Genomic DNA, 25,931 nt, shown 5'->3' with positions numbered 1-25,931 from the left:
ACTCAAAGGCAGCCTCCACCCTCCTAATCTGATGTCTTGCCCTCGCCCTCCTCCTCGCAATAAAGTGCACGTTGGCCAATCCAGGTGAAGTGGTTCTCCTTTCCAAGGACGGGGTTAGAGGCATGAGAATGTGACCGGGTCTGGGTGAATGAGATGGAAGAAATGTCTTTCCTGAAACTCGCCCAACCTCTGGTCCTATTTTAAGAAATAATAAATCTCCCTATCAAGCTAGTCTATATTGGGTTTCCTGTTTGGGCCAAAAATTATATACAACAATGGACAACAGTGTGGTGATTGGGGGTGGGGAGGAGTGGAAGAGGGCATCGAGGGGATAAATGGTGATGGGGGAGGGGGGGAATTATATACAACAATTTGATTAAGTATTTCTAAGCATAGTAAAAAATAAGATTAACTTTATGTTTTAATATTTTATTCAAAGACTTCAGTTTTAAACATCTGTAAGATATTTTGCTTTTAACATAAATTTAACTTCAAGTGACAGAAGAAACAAAAATATGTAACGAGACTACAATTCATCGATAAATCTTTGAATAGGGAAACAAAAAAGTCACTACCACCAAAACAAACTAACTAACAAACAAACCTAATTTATTCGGCATGCCTATGTTTTATTTTCCTCTAGGTAATTTGTTGGGGGTAAATTACACTTTCCAAGAATCAGCTCTTACAAACAGAGCAGCTAATCTTTCAAAAAATAAAGCCCGGTTTCTAATTTTTCAAAACTTACAAAACCCAGTGGAAATGTCTGGTTGTCACCAACAGCGTCATGCTCAGGTCAGTTTCACATCACAGGGGATCATCTACCACTAATTTCTGTAGGCAAATGCCAAGGCTAAATATAACTAGAAACTACCACTGTTGTTCCCAATGTGTTGACAATTGTCTTATTGCTGAATTGTACAGGATCAGTTTCTTTGGCAACTTTTATACTACCGATTAACACAACTGGACAACTAGACAACTATAAAAGTTTGGGTTAACTTAGTATTTCAAAAATTTCAAAACTTCATTATAATTACTTAAATATAATTTCTTATAGATGCTAGAATAGGAAAGTCTCCAAACATGCCTACTGTCAATATAATAGACAACAAAAAAACTGCCAACTAATCACCACTGAAAGTTTTACAGTTGTATGTACAAGTATATAATTCAACTCAAACACCAGTAAAAATATTACAATATTAAGTCCAATTCTCTATCCGATCTTCTGTGATAAAGCACAAAAGTTAAAAGTAGAAGCTGACATCTGGGTGTCTGTCAATTTTTCCGGAAGGCTAGTTCATCACAGGGACTCAAAGTGGCCTAAATTAGCCAGAACATACTGTGAATTCTTACCACGATGCCACATAAAATTAAAGTATATTGATAACTTTGTAATTTTAATTCTGTTCTATGGAATAAGCCTTTTTGGAGGCTTGGCACAATACCACCAAGAAATTGAAACAAAAAGCCCAAGTCCAGGTGTATGACTAGAAAGTCTTTTCTACGTATTACAAAACCACCGACTTAGTTAAGATTGGCTTCCACTAATTACTAGCACTCACACCCCACACAACACTTGTATGCAAGCTTTCATGAGTAAGACGTAGAAAATGCTTCATTTTGACAACTTGATGTTCAGCTTGTTTATAATTCCAAACAAGTGAAACTGAAAATGCCCTATGTAAAAGCCACAATAAAGTCAGATACAATACCCAGTAAGTCTCACAAACTGGTTTCTCTTAGGAGTTCAAGAGAATACCAACTGGGTGACGTTATTCTAAGAAATGCCCTCTTCTTGATCAATCATTTCTGTTTTAACTGAAAAGACATCTGCCAGCATGTGTTTGGGAATTTCCGAGCCTCTGACTTTCAAGGCATAACAGGCATTCTCCACCTTGGCCAGGCTCTGCTTCAAGGTATAGAGCTTCTTAGAAACCTCGTAAGGGCCGGTATTGCCAATGAATGAAAACCCATCATACACCTGGCGTAAGAACTGGCTCACTTCAAAGGGGGTGTCAATGTCCCCATTGCCCACGCTGTTAATACACATCCGCATCAACTCGCCAGTCAGATCGGCCACTCCCAGCAGGTAATCGACAGGGGTGATTCTCAGTCTCCAGGTACCACACTCTTTATCGTGAGCGTCGGAGGAGGGCTGGTAGAAGAAAACACACACACACAAAGAAAACACCGGTGAAAAAGAGTGAATTTGCAGGTGTCGCATGTATTATAAGGCACAAAACCAACAGCCCATCAGCCATGCTAATCTTCTCTAAATAAAATGATCTATTTTGTTTAAAGACTATTTGTGATGTTCCAAGAGGAATTCATGCCTTGGGTAGGGAGTTTAATGAAATTCGTTCAAGATAATTTTGAAATCTAATACTGTATCATTATAAAGTCAACTATTTCCAACTTCACTTGACATACAAAATAAAATAAAGTTAAAGCATTCTTAAACAGAGCCCAATCACTTTACTGCATGACAAACGTACTTATTTAAATAACACATCTCGAAGTCTCCACGTATGTGATTGGTTCTCCTCTTCCTAAGTCACTCAGCCCTTTCTGGCCTCTCACCTATCCCTATCCAGCACTGACCATCCTCATTGATTACTCTCTTGCTACATCCTCCTCAGTTCCTTTAGGCTCCTATTTTTCCACTGCACCCAGAGAAAACACAGCCTGAATCGATGTTAAAACCTACTTTTGTTAGTACTTTATTCAAGAGGTCGAGTCCCACTGAGCTGAAAAATAATAATTACATCTGCATCTGTAGTTTGTCCCACTACAAATGACTCACCACCCCTTTTACTTTATCTTAGATGATTCTCTCTCCAGTCCCCTTAGACATTATTCCAAACTGTCATCACTCTCCTCAGCCCCCTACTTAATCCCAAACCTACGGTCAATGGCCTGGTCATGTTGCCAGGTCACCTGGCACAAGCTCTCTCAATGGCCTTATGCCTATAAAAGAAAACTTAAGTCCACACCCATCTTTACCTTCTATCCTCCAGTCTCAGGTGATGAGTTGTCCCTCCTCTTGTTTGAGGTTAAACTCTTCCAAATGACCTTGACCCATCTCCTCCCACCTCTTCCAGGACCTTGCTTCATAGGGTGTATGCCCTTGGGCAAGTTATTTCATCTCTCTAAACCTCAGTTTCCTCATCTGTAAAATGGGATAACAGTACCTACCTCAGAGGTTTTATTTCAAGGATGAAATAATATTTACCAAGTTCTTGGCATTGCGCCCAACACAAAGTAAATACTCAATAAACGTTAGCTGCTATCAACCACCATCACCATTACCATGTAAATCTCTCTCCACATCAATTTCTCTCTACACACTGCATTCTTTCAGGAAGAGGCGATGCTTAAATTGTTACTAAGAGTCTGTATGAGACTTAGGGGAAGTAATTACAACGGAGGCCCCTTTAGAGAGGGGTTGGCTGCAAAGGCCTGGGGGTGACAACTGAGCTGCACAGCTGAGAAACTAGTGAGGTCTTCTTCCAGGTCAGGGTTAAACAAGAAGTAAGTACAGGATGAGTCTAAGGGTATAAGGCACATTTAGGAACTTGAACTTTATAGATAACAGAGTCGCTGAGAAGGAAGCAAGGAAATGGCAGTCAAATGGAGTATTACTAAGATCGTTCAATGCTGTTGGACTCTGTTCTGAGACCAGCTGGTCCAATCCTCGCAAAGTCAAGTATGAGATGAGATGAGGTCCAAGAAACACCAGAGGGAATACAGCTAGTTATGACAGAATGAGTAAGTATCCAAAGTCAACTTTCAAATTATTCTGGTGCCTTTAAAACTACAGCATGACATAAAGTACCTGCTATGTTCCGTTTCTATTAACTGTTAGAGAAAAGGTATCTTTTTAGGAAGGGTAGGGAAACTGTAGGAGTGGAAAGAGGGCTCCATTGCATAGGTCATTTATAAAAATAACTTTTGCTTAAGAAAATATTAACGTTCTTATTTCTATCATTAGACAGAAGGAGTTCTGGTTATAACTAAAAGTTGATTTCGGAGAAAAAAGCATGTTAAAATGAATTTCCTCCTTTATAAACTTCATATAGTTTAAAAATTGAGAAAATGCGTGCCTTCCTTAAAGTAAGTTTCTATCTGTCATGTCAAAATGAAGTCCCCCGCTTTCAATATAAACATTTTAGCTAATATTCAAGAAAACACTATTTCTATAGCTTCTTACATCGTCCGACTCTGAGTAATTTTTAAATACTAAAACAGAAACAAAGATAAAAATAAAGAAAAAAACTTTAATTTTACCTTTAAGTATACTAGTATCTCAGGAAATATCCAACATTTAAAATCTCAACTCACTGCTTGAATATTGTATCTTGAGACCCAGGGCACCAACTTTGGTTGCAGACTCGATCCCCGGCCCTGGTCGGGGCGTGTGGGGGGGGGCAACCGATCCATCATCGATGTTTCTCTCTGTCTTTCCTCCTCCCTTCCCCACTCTCTAAAAATCAATGGAACAATATCCTCAGGTGAGGATTAAAAAATAAAACAGATGTATCTCGAATTAAAGCCAATAAAGGCAACACATTTTTTTAAAAAAAAGGATGAAATGAGATAGTGCTTATAAAGGGCACACAGTAAATACAGCGACACCGACACTGAACTTACAGGAATGGCTCAATAGTGCTTCCGGTGGACAGGGAGCTCTACTCTCCCTCAACACACCCACAGCTGTTCTTGTCCGAGCCACCAACTAAAATAGTCAAAAAGGCCATTTCCCTGCATGGGGATCTATGAAACCACGCTGCCAGCTCCATGTTCCTACCACTCTCAGCCAGTATAAACCTCCTACAGTCATTATCCCGCTACATGAATGAGGTAATAAATGTGACGTTCGGCTTTACATTCTTACCGTCTTGTTTTCTTTCCCACTGTCTTCCGTTGTAAATACCAACTGCTTATTGATCTCCTCCATGCTGATCAGGGATCGTGTTCGGATGAAGTGCTGAAAAGAGACGGCCTCCACATATTCCTGGAGCCCTGAAGAACCAACCAGAAAATGACGAAGGACAAGCATTCAGTTAATAAGAATGTCAAAGACGTCACGTGGAGCATCGCCTGGCTAAACAAAAGCTCAGTGCACGCCTAGGGAGTTCGAGCACTGCGTCTGGTATTTAGCAACATCTGCAACAGCATGGATGGGCCCTGAGAACACTGCGCTAAGTGAAATGAGTCAGGCAGAAAAAGCCGAGACCCATATGATTTCACTCCTAAAACTGAAACTTATGAACACAAACAGCAGAGTGGGGGCTGCCAGAGGGAAGGGGGTGGGGGAGAAGGGCGTCGTAATATGAGGTGACAGGAGAAGATCTGGCTTTGGGTGTGGGCACACGGTGCAATATACAGATCCTGCAACGTAGAAACCCACACATGAAGCCTGTATGTTCATGGTGACCAATGTCACCCCAATCAATTCAATAAAAAACGTTTAAAAATTCATCTGTGGTGTCAATCTCTATTAATGTGGGTGGTTCTCAGATATTACATTTTCAAGCACATCTAGTCGTTACTTAAGTTGTCTGTGGGGTGTGTTTGATTAAAGTTACTGCAGAGATGAGGTGGCCATCGCTACTCCATAGAAATTAAGTTTCGTGATATACCATGGAGAAAGTTCAAGGCCATCTGGCCCCAAACACTGAAAAGCATTTTTGGGTCACATGTAGGTTAAAGGATGTTTAAACAAGTTATGTTTCAAGTTGATGAAAAGAACATCCGCTATTTTCAGTGACTAATCCCCAAGGTGAAAAATTTCAACCTACTGCCATATCCCATCAAACAATGCCTTCCCCTCTGCTTTTGCCTTGGACGAGATCCAATTAGAATTATTTACAGAAACAGCTGCCAGAGAGAGAGAAGCTCATCGCTGCTTTTCTGCAATTTGTTCTTTTCCTCCTCGTTCTTCCATTAGAACATATACAAGGAAACCAATTACAGGCTTCTGGCTATTTTTACTTATTCTTATAAAGGCGAACAGACGAGACAAGAGGTTCCATTAGGAATTCCAATTTCATGTCTGCGCTTTCTTTCCAGGCTTTCAGTGGTTCAAAAACCTGTTTGCCACCTGCCCCAGCTCCTCCACTCCCGGTGGATGCTGAGAGAACGGAGGGTATATTTCACACAAAGTCGTGCAGGTCAATGTTCGTTCATAGCAGCAACTTCACTGAACTTCAGTAGCCTCATGTGTTAGGCACAAACATCGACCTGCCCTGGAGGGTTTACGGAGAATAATAGATCGGGGTACCAGGGCCCTCCTCTGTAATGTGAATTACACTGAGAATAATTAAAATAAGAATGACAGGTATTAATTTTCGTTAGAAATATTTTATAACTTAGAATGCAGTGGGGCTTTTTTGTTTTGTTTCAATGTATTAACTCACAATTAAAAGAGGCCGTTATTATTCCAAAATGTTAGTCCAATATGCACTATAACAGTAAAAAGTAATAGGTGAGTTATGCTAATGCGTCCCTATTCTTTACGCTATGAAGGCATTGTAAACTAAGACAGTTTGTCAAGGAATAAGGACCTCTTCGACTTAGTGCATATGTTAAGTCCTATGGAAAAAAGAGCAACATCAGAGCTGGAATGTGGGTGGGTTTATAAGGAAAAGCTTAATATTGGGGGGAGGACAGTTTAAGCAGGATAAAGCCTTTACCAGGGGTTACGTTCTAAAGTCAACATGCGAACCCATGTGGCACGAAATCCATGGCAACACTTACTAGCTTATGACCTGGGGAAAGCTGCTTAACTCCTGGGAGTCTGAATCCCGCCCTCTTAGGAAGTAAAAATTATACCTTGGTCTTAGGGATATAATAATGGCCATGAATGTAAAGAACAGTAGCTAAGAATAGCTCTAACTGGCCCCAAACATCCACTTAACCCATCATTCACATTCTCGCGTAAGAGAATGAAAATATCAGGTAGGGTATGAACTTAGCTTCGTACACCAAAATGTACGAAAATTAAATGACAATTTTCATCCTCAGAGTGACATAAACTAAATATATATATATGTAAATATACATAACTTATTTTCTTTGACACAAAGGACATTTTCCTCCAACTGTTAATTTTTCAACAAGAGAGAAAACTAAAACAAAAACATGACAGGGCACAAAAAATGGTTAAGTGACTTATTTCAAGCAACTAATGATTCGCTCATTTGTTTAGCCACCCCTTGGGACAAGCCGCACCCTCCTCTGATAAGAAGCGTGTAGAAAACAGACCGAACCTTCTGTTGTTGTTCAATTATGAGTAGGATGCTCAGTGCTGGAGCTCACACAAGGGTCCCGTAGGGAACTGCTCTGCGTGCCATTAGCACTATTCTTAATGAGGAAAAGCACAGAACTCCTTTAGTTCAGTGCCAGAATTGTTTTATCTCCAAGTCAAAAGAACAGCTATTTGGAGCAACACCAAAACAAGCATTTAACAATTACAAACAGCAAGCTATTCATAAGCATCATATTGTTAATGCGACGCTAATGATAAGTAACCTGTGTTTTTATCAAATAAAATATGTCAGCAAATTTTTTTAAGTCCCAGATACCTCTTCATTTGACTGACTTCTTACTTAACTTTAAGGGAAAAAAATTCTTATTGCTTCAACTTAGAGAACCTAGTTTTATTTTAAAGACTTGTTATGAGCCCGAGCCGGACTGGCTCAGTGGATAGAGCATTGGCCTTCGGACTGAAGGGTCCTGGGTTGGATTCCAGTCAAGGGTCACATGCCCGGTTGCAGGCTTGGTCCCCAGTGGGGGGCGTGCACGAGGCAGCCGATCCATGATTCTCTCTCATCATTGATGTTTCTGTCTCTCTCTCCCTTCCTCTCTGAATGCCTGTGAGACTCCTGTTTGCTGCTGTGTCTGTTCAGCAGTTTTTATCGCTATGTGCTATTGCCTTGTACAGCGACACACAATGTATGCATTCTCATGTTGATGGCACCTGGGACATTTTCCAGTTTTAGGATATTAAGACGATGGCTGTTAGGAGCTTTCTCACACACCCTTTGATGGCATAAGCCTCCCTTCTCTTGGGTACATACCCGGAAGTGATCATAAAATAGACACATATTTTAGCTAGATACTACCAGTTTTTTAAAGTGGTGTTTATAATTGTCATGCTGGTGAACGGTATTTCACTGTGAATTACTCTAGTGCAGGGGTCGGCAAACTCATTCGTCCACAGAGCCAAATATCAACAGTACAACGACTGAAATTTCTTTTGAGAGCCAAATTTCTTAAAACTATATAGGTAGGTACATTGTTATTAAATTAACTAGGGTCCTCCTAAGCTGGCCTTTGCTAAAAAAGTTCTCAATCTGATTGAGGTACGTTCGCTGAGGTCGACTCCTTCCAACTCTCCCATCCACACTCGTCTTGTAGACTTGTTTCGTCTATCTCCTTTCGTCCATCCTCTCTCTATGTCCAAACCATCTCAACATACCTTTCTCACTCCTCGACACTACATCTCCTTTCACTCCACAACGTTCCCTAAAATCAACTTAATGTTAAGTTTCAATCGCACTGTACACGTGCACCCGCACGTGGTATTTTGTGGAAGAGCCACACTCAAGGGGCCAAAGAGCCGCAATGTGGCTCGCGAGCCGTGGTTTGCTGACCACTGGGCTAGGGGTACACATGGATTTTTTTATTGCCGGGGGTGGGGGTGTTGGTTGGCACCCCTAACCTCTGTGTTCAGGGATCAACTATAATTTGCAAATGGTGATAATCACCAGATCCAGTATTCCCTGGAACTTTTTAAATGAATATAAACTCAGTGCTATCCTAAAATCCCCATATAGAGGCACGCCAGAGATGTCTGGATCCACCTGGCTAGGTGATATAGTCTCCTTTAGGAACTCACTAAAGCTGAAACCTGCCACCAGTGAGCTATACCCATGCTGGGAGACCAGATGCCCCTTGTCTGAATTCACTCTACACGTTCAAGAATAAAGTCACTGAGAAAACAGTTACTAGGAAACAGACTTTATTAGAAATCTATCAATGACTAACTGCACGGTTAGAAAAATAAAGCCAATTGAATGTTTTTGGATTACCTTTACATTACTACCCCGCAGTCCCAATTTTTTAAAGCCAAGAATATGTTACCAAGAACCCATTAAAATTCATGCAACTCACACATAAATCATGTGACACACTATTTTAAAAGTAACATTAGCGTTGAAGAGAACTCACCTGTCGTAATGGCTCTGTGGAATTGATGCATCTCTTCTCCCAAGAGCTCCTGGGCCACCTGCAGTATCTTTTGTCTGACACCATCCAATTTAATTTCCGACTCAGTCAATATTTCCTCCATATCAGGAGTGCTAGAACCAAGATATTGGGAACTTGTAGAACATCAGCCAGACACTTTATAGAGAAAAACTGAAATAATCTAATGATCACTTAACATAGACCTAAATCAATATTGTATGCATTTAGATGCTAACTCAAAACTGCAACTGATTTTATTAAAACTATGTAAACCAATGGAAAATGCTGTAACATACTATTAAGTGGGGGAAAAAAAAAGTACACAAAGCTCTATGTGTGTTATAATCATAACTATAAGAAAAATCATAGGGGGGTGGGAGCAGCCGGGGAGAGGTTAATGGGGGAAAATGGAGACATACTTTCAACAATACAGAATTTAAATTTTTTAAAAAAGAAAAATTATGTTCATAACAATGACATCTGGATATGTCTGCTTTCAGTCAGGATGGAGTAACGTGGACAGAAATTATCCTCCCACCAAAAACAACTAAAAAGAAAAAAAAACATACAAACTATGGACAACAGGAAGCACGGGCCAGTGACCCTGAGAGAGAGGTGAGGGAAAGGACAGGTGCCCAAGGACTGTCCTATCTGAGCGCCTGGACACTTTCCAAGTGACAGCGCAGGAATGAGAAACCTACACGGAGCCTGGAAGTCTCCCTGAGAAAGTATTTTGAATGGAATGAAAATGAGAAACAGCACATCCAAGTTCACAGAATGCAGTGAAAGCGTAGAGACTCGCAAGGGAAAGTTACAGCACTAAGTGTCTACGTTAGAAAGGAGAGTTCGTCTTTGATCTCAGCTTCCACCTTGAGAAACTAGAAAAAGAGGAGCAAACGAATCCAAAACAAGCGTGCACAGGGAACAAACAAGTCGGGGTAAGGTAAGTAGGAAAATGGACAATGCCATAAAGCCAAGATCCTGTAAGATCAGTAACATGCAGCCAGACAGATCAGGAAAAAGAACGCAAACACCAACATCAGGAATGAGAGGCCATGTCACTACGGAGCCTACAGAAATGAAAGGATAAAGAAAAAAATTCCTCGAGAGACACAGCTCCCAAAGCTCACTGATAAAGGAAAAGACACCTACCTGTATCTAGTGAAGAAAATGTTTATTCTTAAAATGTGCCTGCTGCTAACGTCCTCTGACCCAATGCTGACAAAATTAAGTCACGGAATATTCTAGCAGCTCGTTAGAATTGCATCCAACTGTAGTGAAAGTCAGAGGTATTTACTCACCTTGTAATCCTATGGAGCAGAAAGATTACCCGTTTACTTTCTACGGTTATATCCCGACTGAGTTTTACAAGTCTCTCGTATTTGTCATGTCGTGCATCGAGTTCCTGCTGAAAGGCTAAGGATACATTATGACCATCAGCATGATTATTCTATACGTAAAGCCTACCACACAGAATTGTTACTATTCGCGACAAAGCAACTCTTATTTACTCTATAAAGAGCACAAAGTCATCGTATTTATTTTTAAAGTAGTTGGAAATTAAAGTCTCTGCTGGTAACTAAAATATCCTTTCTTTAAGTAGACGTAGGTCTTAACTGGGTTTTACCCCTCAGAGCCTTATCATGAAATGGTGCACACACATCTATCCACCCAAGACTTACTGAGAGACAGGCGTTCCCGCTCTGGGCAAAGTGCGTCCGTCAAAGCAAAAATACAACCCGTCTTCAAAAGTCTAGCTGAGGAAACAGAACCAACGCACAAGGTGCCCTGGGACCAGCGGGTCGCGGGTTCAATTCCCTGTCAAGGGCATGTACCTCAGCTGCAGGTTTGACTCCCGGCCCTGGTTGGGGATCGTGTGGGAGGCAACCAACCCATGTTTCTCTCTCTCTCTCTCTCCCCCCCGCCTCCTCCTCCCTACCCTCCACTCTCTCTATAAAAAAATAAAAACTAAAAAAATTTTAAAAATCAATGGAAAAAATATTCTCAGGTGAGGATTAAAAACAAAAGACACACTTAAAAGATTAATTAGATGTAAAAACACACCTAATGTGTGTACCTATGCATATGTGTGTGTCTCCCTGACGCGCATACGCACCTGATATATAGTGATGTGTCACATAACGACATCCTGTCACCAATGGCCCTCACAGACAAGGGAGGTCCTATCCTATATAATAAAAGCCTAATATGCTAAGCGTCCGACCGCTCGAGCAGCCGCTACGACATGCCCTCGTGCCCAGGACACGCCCTGGAGACACACACCCCCAAACCCTCCCCAGCCTCTAAAATATTTCTTCTAATTGATTTCCTTTCGATGTGCACAAATCCGTGCACCGGGCCTCCAGTAAGATTATAACGGAGATGAAAAATCCCTCTTGCCTATTGACGCATGGCCATGGTACTTAGTAACACAACCCAGGACCCAGCGTCTGTGGCCTGGATGTAAACACCCCACCAGCACTGCGCCCAGCACATGCGATTACGGTGGGTGTGAGCGCCCGTGCATGGCACACCCGGGCACCACCCGGTGATGGAACCACCTGGTGACCCGCCTCTCCCATCACCAAGCAGCACAGGTGAATACGGGCAAGCTGACATATATGGACACGAGGTTATTTCTGGCCAGATGGCATTGTCTCATGTCAATTCACCAACGTTTACCTGGGGAGGGAGGGGGGCGTAATGGGAAGAGGAGGAGGAGAAAACCCAGTATTTTTGTCCCCTTGACCTTCACAGCAGACCTCGCGGCCACCCAACCCCAGGAAAAGGACGCTCGGACGCCCTTTTCTTAGGCGCACAAATGGCTAGAGCAGCGGTTCTCAACCTTCTGGCCCTTGAAATACAGCTCCTCCTGTTGTGACCCAGCCATACAATTATTTTCGTTGCTACTTCGTAGCTGTCATGTTGCTACTGTGATGAATCGTCATGTAAACATCTGATCTGCAGGGTGGTCTTAGGCGACCCCCGTGCAAGGGTCGTTCGACCGCCAAAGGGGTCGCGACCCACAGGTTGAGAACCGCCGGGGGGGGTCCTCGCTCCGACCTCTCCCGCGCTCCGGGGAACTCACATTTGAAGGCCAGCATCACGGGGGACGACGCGTTCACGTCCTTCCCTTCCCTCCGCGGGCCGTGGGGGAAGCTGTCGTGCTTCCTCTTCCGGAACCCGCCCGATCCTGACGCGGACAAGGAGACAAGAGTCGGACAGGCCCGGCCACCACCCGGAGGGCACCCCTTCCTGCCCTGGGAGCCAGGCAGACGCCCGCGGGGCCCCACTCGGCTCTCTTCCCCCCCAAACCTTCCAACTCGCTCAGCCGGGCCACCCCCCCAATAGGCTCCTTCATCGGGCACGAGGCGGATATCACCCAACCACGTTGTTTAAAAACAGCTCGTGCATTTAAAGAAACGAAGGTGTTCAATGGGGCCAGTGTGTGTGTGTGTGTGATGGAGGGGGAAGCGGGGGAGAGGACATGGGGGAGTCACCAGGACCGCCGCCCCCCGGCCTGCACGGGGCGAGGCATCCCTCGGGAGGGGAAGGGGAAATCCTACAAAAAGCCTGGCGATCCACCCGCTTTGGGTAAATAACGCCCCGGGCTGTGGGAGACGCCACCTTCTTTGTTGCTCATGTCGTCACGGCCGGAGGCGAGACGCGTAGAGACAGAGGGTCTCGGACCCGGCAGAGAGCGGGAGGCGGCGGGGGAAGAGCCTGCCAGGGGCCCTCTGACGTCGACGCACGAGCCGGAAGCGCGCGGCCGCAGACACTCAAGTCCCGCCTTCTCCCGCGCACACTTCCGGTCTCCGTCCCAGGCTCGCAGCCCGGAGCTCCGCCCCGCGCCAGTCCCGGAGGACCTCGCCTCCGCGTGCCCTCTGCCGTGCCTGGCGACAGAAGCGACTCGACACGCTTCCCAGCGTGCGCTGCTAATAAATAAGACGATCTGTCCTCCTGTAGGTGAGGTCTGTGTGAGGGTGGAAAAGCAGGGGAAAAGGCGCGTGATTTGTTTTTTTTTCTTTTTGCTTGAGGTGCCTTTGGAACACACTGGTGTTCCCTCAGCGAGGACCCAGCCTCCAGCGCGGTGCACAGTGGGAGTTGTAGTTCGCCAGCGCAGCCGGTCCTGCTGGGCTCAAGCCAGACTGGGAGGAAGGAATGAACCCACTTGGGCGCCTATGGGGGGTCTTCTTAGGATGGGGGTGGAACCTTATCGAGTTACTTTTTATTTTGATTTTCTAAATAGATTTTTTATTGATTTTAGAGATGAAGGGAGAGAGAGAGAGAGAGAAACATCAATGATGAGAAAGAATCATTGATTGATTGCCTCCTGCACGCCTCTATTGGGGATGAAGCCCGCAACCTGGGCTTGTGCCCTAACTGGAAATTGAACCACGAACCCTTTGGCTCATGGGACAATGCTCACCCAACTGAGCTACACCAGCCAGGGCAGGTTGACTTAATTTTTAAAAAATATTTTGTATTGATTTCAGAGAGGAAGGGAGATGGAGAGGGAGAGAAACATCAGTGAGAGGGAATCATTGATCAGCTGCCTCCTGCACGACCCCAGTAGGGGGCAGAGCACCCAACCTGGGCATGTGCCCTGACCTGGAATCAACCTGTGGCCTTTTAGTGCATGGGCTGATACTCCAACCAACCGATCCACACCGGCCAGGGCATGGGCTGTCCTCATATTGCCCTGAGACACCTGCCTATTGCTTCCATGGTGATCTGCCCAAGACAGTGTAGGGGAGAAGCCAAGTTAGAATGTAAAAGCTCTGGTCTTGCCCTGGCCGGTTTGGCTCAGTGGATAGAGCGTCGGCCTGAGGACCAAAGGGTTCCGGGTTCGATTCTGGTCAAGGGCACCTACCTCAGTTGCAGGCCCTTCCCTGGCCTGAGCCCTCATCAAGGCTCCTGCAGGAGGCAACCAATCAATGCATTTCTCTCGAAGCGATGTTTCTCTTTCCCTCTCTCTTCCACTCTGTAAAAATCAATGGAAACATATCCTTGGGTGAGGATTAAAAAATAAAAGCTCTGTTCTTGGCCCCAGGCTGAGGCCCCGCTGGCCATCCCCTCGGGTGGGTCCAGTCCTTCCCACACAGGGTGAATCCTCCCAGCTATACCTGGGTTTCTCACAGCTTCAGGTTGGGTCCTCTGATCCCTGCTTCCCTATCACTTCTGACTTGGAGGGCTCGATGGCTCGCAGCAGCCTGTCCTGGTTGCCTTCTTACAGGAGCCTGTCCACCTACATCTTCTAGGCCTTTTTCTCTCCTACAGCTTTCTAGACAAACTTGATTATCAAATATAGTGAATTTTTTCAGCAAACGGGACTTGGAAGGATGCTGTCATTTGGAAGCTCAGTCTGACTTGGACTCCTTGAAACAGGGCTCCGTGGAAAGACGACCACACCCCCCCCCCCCCACTCTTCACCCTGGAGGAGATATTTCATCTTTTTCTTTCATCCCACCCCGCCCCCCTTTTTTTTCTCTTCAGTGCCTTGTCCATAAGAGACAGTTGATAAATACATGGAGACTTGCTTCAGATATATATCTAACTCTTGTTAGATGTTTCCCAATGAGCTGATTAAACTATCTGTAATGGAAAGTGTTGCCTTTCTTTTCTTTTTTTTTAAAATATATTTTATTGATTTTTTTACATAGAGGAAGGTAGAGGGATAGAGAGCCAGAAACATCGATGAGAGAGAAACATTGATCAGCTGCCTCCTGCACATCTCCTAGTGGGGATGTGCCCGCAACCCAGGCACATGCCCTCGACCGGAATCGAACCTGGGACCCCTCAGTCCGCAGGCCAACGCTCTATCCACTGAGCCAAACCGGCCTCGGAGCCTTTCTTTTCTTAATTTTAAGTCTGAGTACCTAAAAGTTCTGAGGAAGGGTGTGTACCAGTGCAGAGCAAATTCCTGATGTGATTAGTCAAGCTACCTGACTTCAAACAAGTTTTATTTCTGTCTCTGTTCCTGACAAAATGCATGGACTATTTCTGCTTGGCCCAGATCAAGTCTGATCAACATGTTTGGCCAGGGAAAATTAGTAAATCCCAAATTAAATCAACCTGTTTGGGCAAAACAAATGAATATATTATGACATGAGCCAAGCAGGAACTTCCCCTGCAACGTTCCTATGAACATGACACATGTTCAATGTCTAAAGGTTTCTCCCACGACTGCAGGGAGCCGAGTTGTACCTGCCTGGGTGCACGTCAAAGGGTTGCACAAGTTTAGGAGCCGGTGATATGCTGATTTGACTCGGAACTGAATGATGGGCAGAGTAATGTTACCTGAAGAGCATCTGATGTTAATCTCCAGTCTGCCTCTGGTTCTGGTGAGGCTGCTCGGTGAAACTCTGAGATGGAAAACAGAAATGCTCTCTTATCGGGACCTTTGATTTTTAACGGCCCTCTTTTGAAAGTGCCTAGATTAGCCCATGAAAGTAGTCATTCCTGCCATATGCATGTGGCTTGCAAGTTTACTGAAAACCTACTTCCTCTCCCGTGGTATTCCATGAGGCATTGTTTTGGTTTTCAGTGATGAGTATGGACCTGGATAACAAGAATATTGTGGTTCTATACACTGATTTCAGAGAGGAAGGGAGAGGGAGAAGGAGAGAGAGAAACATCAATGATGAGAGAGAAGCATTGATCAGCTGCCTCCTGCACGCCCCCTACTGGAGATCGAGCCTGCAACCCGGGCATGTGCCCTGACCAGGAATCCAACCTTGACCTCCTGGTTCATAGGTTGATGCTCAACCACTGAGCCACACCAGCTGGGCAAAAATATTGTGGTTCTTGCTGGTTCATAGATAGCCTCAGAAATCTATACCCAGTTATTGATATTTGAGAGGATCACTGGCAGCCAAATAAATTCTTGGATTGCACTAGGGCTTATATTTCGAGAGAGCACCGTCAAGCAAAGTAACACAGTTTGGGGAGTTAAATGGGCCATGCCCTCCCATATCTAGATTATAATTCTGAAAATGCTGAGAGTTAGACAAAGCCAAGACTATGGTTTTAATCTGACACAAAGAAAAAATTTGTTTGCGGGGTGGATGAAGGGGGTAGGGAAAATGTCTGCCAACATTTCAACATCAGATATTAACTATTTAATATTAATTAATTTCTCCATTCTTCAGTGACCAAACGTTTTTTTGTTTTGTTTTGTTTTGTTTTTAAATATTTTATTGATTTTTTACAGAGAGGAAAGGAAAGGGATAGAGAGTCAGAAACATTGATGAGAGAGAAACATCAATCAGCCACCTCCTGCACGTCCCCCACTGGGGATGTGCCCACAACCAAGGCACATGCCCCTGGCCGGAATCGAACCTGGAACCCCTCAGTCCACAGGCCGACACTCTATCCACTGAGCCAAACCAGTCAGGGCGCCAAACGTTTTTTTTTAAATTGTTGACACTATGACAGATGTTCCCCATTTGAACAAATATTTTTAAACATCTGTCATGTCCTAAGTAAGCAAGAACACACAGTCTGGTGGAAAAGATGAATTATAAACTAATACTTTTAGAAAGATTATTCTGGTAGAATGCATGACAGATGGGAAGACACATGGGCTCAAGAGGGGTATTGTAATAATCCAAGTCAGAAGCAATGAGACAGACCTTAAACCAGAGCCCTAGGACGAATAACAGGGGAGAACTGATTGGAAAGAACTTTCTGGGGTTGACCAGAACTGGATTGATACAGACCAGCCCTGGCTGGTTTGGCTCAGTGGACAGAGTGTCGGCCCGAGGACTGAAAAGTCCCGGGTTTGATTCTGGTCAAGGGCATGTACCTCAGTTGCAGACTCAGTCCCCAGGTTCCCGGCCCAGTCTGGGTCCATGTGGGAGGCAACCAATCAATGTGTCTCTCTCACATTGATGTCTCTCTCTCTATTTCTCCCATTCCCTTCCACTCTCTCTCTAAAAGTCAATGGGAAAATACCCTCAGGCGAGGATTAACCAAAAAACAAACAAACAAACAAACATCACTATACAATGCATATGCACATTATGTATCTATACTTCATACATATGCATTATCTATATTATAAAAGGCCTGTGGCTGTAACGACCAAACCAGCAGCAGCTCTCGCAGCAGGTGGGGCCTGGCAGGGTGCAGTGCGAGCTACGAGCGGTGGAGAGCTATGAGTGGCAATGGGCAGGGCGGCCAGCTGAGGCAAGCTACTTGCACACAATTTCGTGCACACTGGGCCTCTGGTGTATATATAATATATATATCATATAGTCACACGTACTACTATCATGTGTATACATACACAGCACCCACTATGGTAATGTATACTGACCTCCAATGTAGATAAAACGCAAGCATGTCTGCTTGGTCTTACATCCATCCATCCCGCTATAGAAGTCGTAACTAACGAGGAAGCAGTGCGTAGTGCGCTGCGGCTCCTGAGCAAATGGGTATGATTAATTGTGAGGGGAATCTTAATCGCCCACGGCAACCACAACCACAACCACAACCACAACCACAACCACAGTGTTTTGGGGTGCAGATTGCGGCTGCTCTCAGGAGGTGACTTGCATTTTAACTCCCCACCCCCTGCCTCTACTGTCATCCAACATTTCAAGGGAACTCACGGGTCACTATTACACATCCTTTCTGTAAGGGTTCCCTAGAAAATTCCTATCAGGGAAAATGCTTTTTTCTCCCATCTTTCAAAAACTGTCTTGCTTGACTCCACTACTCCCTTTAATCACTGCTCCATTTTTGTCCTCTTTGGAGAAAAATCCTATACTTGTCTCCAGCCCACTCATGGGTTCATCATGATCTCCTTAAGGAAGCTATATATTCACATTTCATTAAAGTGTTCGTGAACCTTATCAAAGAGAGCCCGGTCACAGATCTCAATGACATACACATTCCTAAAGAGTTTCGAAAGATTTTGATTCTTTCGAAAATAGTTTTTGAAACCGAATTTAATATAAAACCGATTTTCTAAAATGTATGCAATGTAAATGCAAGGAAAGCGCTTTAGACATTTCATTCAAAACTTGTTCCAGAAGTAGGTCTTCTCTAACAGCAGTGAATTCCTCATCATCTTCACACTGCACCACATTCAAGTGAGAAATGTTCATTTGCCTCTTCCTTTACTGTTTTGCATGTTCATTTTGAAATCTGATTGAAATTCATTCAGCACAGAAGCCAATTTCATTTTTATGAAGGCTCTTTCAGACTCGGTACCGTTGTAAAAATATCAAAGAAATGGCCCAGACCACCAGCAACTGCCAAAGAAGGAATTTCGTTGGAAACATGAAAAAGAAAGCATCAAAATTAAATATTAAAATTAAAAAATTTTAAACCCTGGGGAAAATGCAGCAAGAATTGATCAAACTCAGAAAAGTAACTGGATTAAGAGACATGGTTCTAAAAAGTGAAGAATAAACTACAAGGTGCCCAAGGAAAAAGGAATCCAAATAAAAGTCTACTGAGAATCATGGAAGAAAGCTAGTAAAACAGCAAGAGAATGAAACCGAGATAAAGACATTTTAAAAGGGATCAGAGAGGATGTGATAGGAATAGAAAACAGACACGCACATAAATTAAACATACACATACTTGGAATTTTTGAAGAAGAGAAATAAAACAATGGAACAAAACTAGGGTTTAAGTTTTTTTAAAGTAACTTTCCAGAAGCAAGAAAACTTAAGTATTACAGGAGCTCACCACATTTATGGAGAAAATGACCCATTATGAATTCTGAGACATATTTTGGAAAAATCACTAGATTCTAAAGACAAAAGAAAAAGCCTCAGAGTCTGCAGGCATGAAGATAAAATACTTACAAAATAGGCAAGAAAATTAAACTGGCATTAGACGCTCTATCCCTGGCAAGAGCAACATACAAAGCTTTTTTTTTAATATACTTTTTTTGTTGATTTCAGAGAGGAAGGAAGAGGGAGAGAGAGACAGACACATCAGTGATGAGAGAGAATCATTGATGGGCTGCCTCCTGCGTGCCCCCTATTAGGGATTGAGCCTGCAACCTGGGCATGTGCCCTTGACTGGAATCGAACCTGGGACCCTTCAGTCCGCAGGCCAAGGCTCTGTCCACTGAGCCAAACCAGCTAGGGCAAAGCTTTTTAAACATTTCAAAATGTATATAGCTTTATGCCAGAACAAGTCCAGCCCTCTTTAAGAAAAGAAAACAAAAAAATCTAGCACTCAACAATAAGTTATTCACAATGTTCAAAATCCAATTAAAAATTACTACAGCCCTAGCCGGTTTGGCTCAGTGGGTAGAGCGTCGGCCTGTGGACTGAAAGGTCCCAGGTTTGATTCCGGTCAGGGGCATGTTCGTTGGTTGCGGGCACATCCCCAGTGGGAGATGTGCAGGAGGCAGCTGATCGATGTTCCTCTCTCATCAATGTTTCTAACTCTCTATCCCTTTCCCTTCCTCTGTAAAAAATCAATAAAATGTATTTTTTAAAAAATTACTAAACATGCCCCAAAGGGAATTCATTTCCATAAGCAAAGAAAAACTGGTCCAGTTGAATCACACGCAGAAATAGTGTGGAATTAGCAGACAAATCTTTTAAAACACCTTTTATAAATATGCTCAAGGATGTAAAGAAAAATGTGGTGAATCTATATCAACACTCACCTCTACCTGGGGACTCACTGAGAACCCACCTTGCACAGTTACACACCACCAGGGGCTCTTTTAGCGACTGAGCTGGCTGGTGGGGGCAGGTGGGGGCAGGTGGGGGGCTGGTGGGGGCAGGTGGGGGGCTGTTGGGGGCAGGTGGAGGCTGGTGGAGGCAGGTGGGGGCAGGTGGAGGCTGGTAGGGGCAGGTGGGGGCAGGTGGGAGCAGGTGGGGGCAGGTGGAGGCAGGTGGAGGCAGGTGGAGGCAGGTGGGGGCAGGTGGAGGCAGGTGGAGGCTGGTGGAGGCTGGTGGGGGCAGGTGGGGGCTAGTGGGGCAGGTAGGGGCAGGTGGAGGCAGGTGGGGCAGGTGGAGGCAGGTGGGGGCAGGTGGAGGCCGGTGGACACAGATATCAGGGTGTCTTGAGCCTTGGCTGACCTGCCTCACGAGTTGGTGCCAGTGGAAGTCAACCTCAAGGGCATTATTATGCCAAGTGAAACAAGTCAGACAGCAGAAGACAAATACCATACGATCTCACATATATGTGAATCTAAAAAAAAAAAAAGAAAAAAAGAAAAAAGAAAAACTGAACTCATACACGGAGAACAAACTGGTAGTTGCCAGGGCCGGGGTTGGAAGCGGGTAAAATGGATGAAGGGGGTAATAAGTCCTGGGATCTAATGCACCGCATGCGACAATAGTTAATACTGTATTGTTATCTGAAAGCTGCTAAGAGAATAAATCTTCAAAGTTTTCAACACACGGAAAAAAGTTGCAATACACGAGGGAATGGGTGCTAACGTATTTCCCAGTATTCACATATATCGAAGCAGTGTGCTACACACCGAAAACTAATACAATGTTATAGGTCAACTGTATCTCAATAAAAGTTAAATAAAGACCAAATGGGAAGGGAGATAAGAATGCAAAAATGAAAAAAAAAAAAAAAGAATGCAAAAATGTTGATAATTGTTGAATGAGTTCAGGTTGAGGTTGATTATACTATTATCTCTATTTTTGTGTATGTTTACATTTTTCACCCCAGAAAACGTGACAGAAAAAATTATTTAGCTGCTCTAACCGATTTAGCTCAGTGGATAGAGCGTCCGCTTGTGGTCTAAAGGGTCCCAGGTTCGATGCCGGTCAAGGGCATGTACTTTGGTTGTGGGCACATCCCCGGTGGGGGGTGTGCAGGAGGCAGCAGATCGATGTTTCTCTCTCATTGATGTTTCTAACTCTCTATCCCTCTCAAAAAAAAAAAAAATCAATAAAATATATATTTTAAAGAAATTATTTAGCTGTCTCCAAATCGAATTGGTATATGTTACTGATTGCAACCACACTAAGAGTCTATTCAACATCAAGGCAATGTTTGTTAGGGAAAAGAAAACCTCATCGCGTAATTACATTAACACAAACTATATAGTTTCCCATGTTTGTAATAAAAGACTCACTGTGGCCCGGCTGGTGTGGCTCAATGGTTGAACCAGGAGTTCACTGTTTGATTTCCCGTCCCTGCACATGCCTGGGTTGCAGGCTCGATCCCCAGTAGCAGGTGTGGGGGATGCAACCCATCAATGATTCCCTCTCATCATTAATATTTCTATGTCTCTCTCCCTCTCCCTTCCTCTCTGAAATCAATAAAAAGATATTTTTTAAAAACTCACTGCAATGAGAAATGGTTGCGAATTCTTATGTTATATTTCCTGAGATGAGAAGATGTATTTTTTTTTTAAATATATTTTATTGATTTTTTACAGAGAGGAAGGGAGAGAGATAGAGAGTTAGAAACATCGATCAGCTGCCTCCTGCACATCCCCCACTGGGGAAGCGCCCGCAACCTAGGCACATGCCCTTGACCGGAATCAAACCCGGGACCCTTCAGTCCGCAGGCCGACGCTCCATCCACTGAGCCAAACCGGTTTCGGCAAGAGAGGATGTATTTTTAACTGGACTGGCGGGTAATTTTTGAATTGCAAGCTCAAAAACTTGGGCGATAAACTTCCCTGAATCCAGAGAAAGCCTATTTAATGGTTCTGTGTGCACAGGGAAGCGAGCTTACTGGACAGTGAAGCTGGCTCCCCATGAGTGGGGAGGCACACAGCTCATGTGTGCAGCTGGCAGAACCCCCAGTACAGAGAGGAGCAGGTGCTGTTTCCCGACGACACCTACTTGTGCGTGTCCCAACACTATAGTTAGAAAATGGCTCGCATTTTTAGCTGCTTTTCCCAGAACTCAAAGTTCATCTTCCTGTTTATCTTGGTGGTATGCCTATACTTGTGCTTTTTCTGTTCCCTATGAACGTGTGAAGATGAGATTTCACAGGCGAGGGGACGAGGGGTCACTAATTAACACTCAGATGTTTGAGTTCCTGAGCAGAACAGATACTCTCTTATGAGTTTTTAAAGTATTTTTCAAGGAGAAATCGGCCTAGCCCAGCGGTTCTCAACCTGTGGGTCGCGACCCCTTTGGGGGTCGAATGACCCTTTCACAGGGGCCGCCTAGGACCATCGGAAAACACATCTATAATTACATATTGTTTTTGTGATTCATCCCTATGCTTTAATGATGTTTAATTTGTCACAATGAAATTGGGGGTCACCACAACGTGAGGAACTGTGTTAAAGGGTCGCGGCGTTAGGAAGGTTGAGAACCACTGGTAGTCCCTTTATTTATTTATTTTTTAAAATATTTTATTGATTTTTTTACAGAGAGGAAGGGAGAGGGATAGAGAGTTAGAAACATCGATGAGAGAAACATCGATCAGCTGCCTCCTGCACACTCTCCACTGGGGATGTGCCCGCAACCAAGGTACATGCCCTTGACCGGAATCGAACCTGGGACCCTTGAGTCCGCAGGCCGATGCTCTATCCACTGAGCCAAACCGGTTAGGGCAGTGGTAGTCCCTTTAAGGTTAAGTTCTGTTCACTGGGTTTTCTTCAAGAGTCAACACGGTCATTCCTAACCTCATTTCCTCATTTTAACTCTGTTCTCTGCAATCGATCTCAGCTTTGCCTCCACTTTTTAGTACATTCCCTATACGTCTGTAGTGGTTACTGCTTTATAGTTTAAACATAGCAGGAAGGGCAAACGGAAGCCAAATACTGGTAGGTGCTCAATCGGCTTTGGCCCCAGTTGGTGTGATATGGAGGCGATAGCTCTTGAATTTAACCCATCCTTTGGCTTCTAGAACGATTTATTAGGTTGTTGGCAGGAAAAGTTTTGTAGTAATTCCTGGTTTGGGGAGACATAAGCCTTTGTTCTCCCCGGTGTGTTAGGCAACAAACCTAGTGTTACTGATCGTATAACTGAAATGGGAGGGACACTCGCTGTCTTGCTCTTGCTTCATTTTCTGTAAATGGACTAATAGGACTCTCAGCTCAGAGTGTTGTTATGAGGATTCAATGAGTTAATATTTGTAACATGCTAGGAACGGAGCCTGGGCCTGGCCGGCGTGGGCTCAGTGGTTGAGCATCTACCTATGAACCAGGAGGTCACGGTTTGATTCCTGGTCAGGACACACGCCCAGGTTGTGGGCTCGATCCCCAGTAGGGGGCGTGCAGGAGGCAGCTGATCCATGATTCTCTCTCATGATTGATGTTTCTCTCTCTCTCTTCCTCTCTGAAATCAATACACACATATATATATATATATATATTTTTAAAAAAAGAACAGAGATTGGAACACAAGCCTAAGCACCAAGTAAGTGAATCCTGTATAATTCTTGCAGAAGTGACATCTGCTATGATACCGGTAGAGCTCAGAATCTTGTTGGTGAATGTCCTTGGCTGTTGCATTGCCAGCAGATAGTTTGGTGAAACCTCACTCATTTCGAATTAGTTCACAGATTACTAAGCCAGAATCAGCTAAAATTCTGAAATCATGAATCTTTGTCATTATTTGAAATGGTATTTTATATGTGACTGTTCTACTCATGAAACGTTGTGTCATATTGGACTGTTTCCAGGACACACACGTTCTGTCTGTGATTTTGTATACTTAATTGAGACAAAATAAAAGCTAATAAACGTTTTGATATGAGCCTTGGCCAGTGTGGCTCAGCTGGTTGAGTGTCGTCCCAAAATGTTGCCGGTTCCATTCCCAGTCAGGGCACATGCCTGGGTTGCAGGCTGGGGCGTGGCCAATGGATGTTTCTCTCTCTCTCTCTCTCTATTCTCTCTCTCTCTCTCTCTCTCTCTCTCTCTCTCTCTCTCTCTCTCCCCCCCTTTCCTCTCTCTTTGAAATCAACAAAAACATATTGTTTTAAATCTTTAAAATAAAAGGTGTTGATATGGACATTTATTCTTTTAAGTAGCTATCAATGAAGATATATGAAAAGAGCAAAGGGATGTAAATACACTTGTTTGCACATCTTAGACTTCAGGAGTCATTTTTAAGGAAATCCTTGGGCTACTTTTAATACCTACAATGACTAAACTTAGAAAAGTCAAGTGTTTGTGAATGAGTATTCCCTAGTAAATTCCTGCCCTTGAGAATAGTTAAGAATATTTAAAAAACATATTTTTATTGATTTCAGAGAGGGAGAGGGAGAGAGAGAAATGTCAAGCATGAGAGAGAATCATTGATGGGCTGACTCCTGCACACCCCCTACTGGGGATCTAGCCCTCAACCTGGGCACCTGCCCTTGACCAGAATCGAACCCGGGACCCTTTGGTTCCCAGGCTAACGCTCTAGCCACTAGCCAAACCGGTTTATACAGCAGATTTTAATGACAGTTTGCAATTCTGTATTGTTGATGAAGAGCTTTTATGTTTTTGGATCCAGGCTATTTTTTTAAAAAATATTCTACAAAGTGGTTTATAATAATTTCTTTTTTTGTTTTTAATTGATGTCAGAGACAAAGGGACAAGGAGAGAGAGACAGAAACATCAAGGATGAGAGAGAGTCATTGATTGGCTACCTTCTGCACGCCCCACACTGGGGATCGAGCTTGCAACCAGGGCATGTACCCTGATCAGAATTGAACCAAGACCTCCTGGTTCATAGATCAATACTCAATCACCGAGACACGCCAATCGGGCTATAATAATTTCTAATATTCTTCAGGCTTTGCCCTACACCTTTCAGCTCTTGTGTTTTAAGTGTGGCAGGCTCTCATCTCATATGGGCCGCTGAAGTTATTTGTGGTCTATTTACATGATACACAAGGCTAGCACAGCACTGCCCACATCAGCTGGTGTTCAGTCAAGTTTTGGAAAATCCAAAATCATGGCCCTTTTTACTCTTAAAATAAACGGCAGGCGGGAAAAAACACCCTTGGCTTATGTTGGTAAGGTTTGCGTGTTCTGTAAAATAAAAAATGACACTCATCAACATAGCACAGATTCTATTAAGTGATTAAAAATTTTTTTTTAATCGTGAAGGTAGTGATGCTTGCTCATTTATCACCCAAATCCAACCCGCAGGCGTGATTCCATCAGATTGAATTTAAATGCCTGAACGTGGATATTGGAATGAGCAACGATTACTTTTAATTCGGTAGCTAAATATTTTTTCGCGAGGTTTCAAACTTGGCAGGATTTTACGGGGTTTGAAAATGGTAAAAAAAAATAAAAAATCAAATGTCAATACCTTCAAATGGCCAAACCCGGCACGAGGGCTTGGATGAACACCGCAGCAATACTCATTTTTGTCTGCTGTCATTTCAGACCTTGTTGAGACAGGGGCTGCGCTGGTGTCATGGAAAAAAACAGCTTTGGAATCTGACAGTCGATTGCCTGGAGCCGGTCCCAGTCCAGCGCGACAGCGGCCGAGTGAGGTACTTGACTTTTCTGGATTTCCGTTTCCTCCGATGCACAACGAGGGCTGCGGCAGACACGGTGCAACCGTGTCCGGAGAGCGCCGACAACACACCGGAGGGTTAAACAAACAGCAGCCATACCGGCCCTCCCGGCCAGCGCTGGCCCAGCAGGAGGACCGTCCGGGTCGCGGGCGCCGCAGCTGCGCAGTGGCCCCGCCCTCCCACGCCCCGCCCCGCCCCCTCGGTGTCTGTGCGCATGCCCGGGGCGTCGCTGGCGAGGGGCGTGGCCCTGC

The 25,931-nt window shown here is 44.1% G+C and overlaps 1 protein-coding gene and 1 long non-coding RNA gene across 2 annotated transcripts; both read right to left on the bottom strand.

The window, feature by feature from the left end:
- Positions 1-413: 413 nt before the first annotated feature.
- On the bottom strand, positions 414-13,045 carry TSNAX (translin associated factor X). The gene is made up of 6 exons (XM_059677472.1): positions 12,886-13,045; positions 12,347-12,451; positions 10,560-10,674; positions 9,241-9,371; positions 4,901-5,028; positions 414-2,161 (listed from the first exon to the last, which is right to left on the bottom strand). Exons 1-6 carry the CDS (start codon positions 12,899-12,901, stop codon positions 1,784-1,786), a joined length of 873 nt encoding a protein of 290 aa, XP_059533455.1. The 5' UTR covers positions 12,902-13,045; the 3' UTR covers positions 414-1,783.
- A 3,435-nt stretch (positions 13,046-16,480) lies between these two features.
- LOC132222483 (uncharacterized) lies at positions 16,481-25,870 on the bottom strand. Its single transcript, XR_009450238.1, has 3 exons — positions 25,470-25,870; positions 20,316-20,427; positions 16,481-18,518 (listed from the first exon to the last, which is right to left on the bottom strand). It is a non-coding gene; the product is annotated as an uncharacterized LOC132222483 (long non-coding RNA).
- Positions 25,871-25,931: the final 61 nt, after the last annotated feature.

Source organism: Myotis daubentonii, chromosome 20, assembly GCF_963259705.1.
Source record: "Myotis daubentonii chromosome 20, mMyoDau2.1, whole genome shotgun sequence".
NCBI lineage: Eukaryota > Metazoa > Chordata > Mammalia > Chiroptera > Vespertilionidae > Myotis > Myotis daubentonii.
Note: the sequence above shows the minus strand (reverse complement) of the source record. Positions and strands in the feature narration are given on the sequence as shown.

Bases quoted from the DNA above. Each gene is read 5' to 3' on its own strand.
- TSNAX (XM_059677472.1), bottom strand. The intron at 9,372-10,559 runs GTGAGTAAATAC...TCTTGGTTCTAG, and splicing joins CTGCTCCATAGGATTACAAG to CACTCCTGATATGGAGGAAA. The intron at 2,162-4,900 runs GTAAGAATGTAA...TTCTTCTACCAG, and splicing joins GTGGGAAAGAAAACAAGACG to CCCTCCTCCGACGCTCACGA.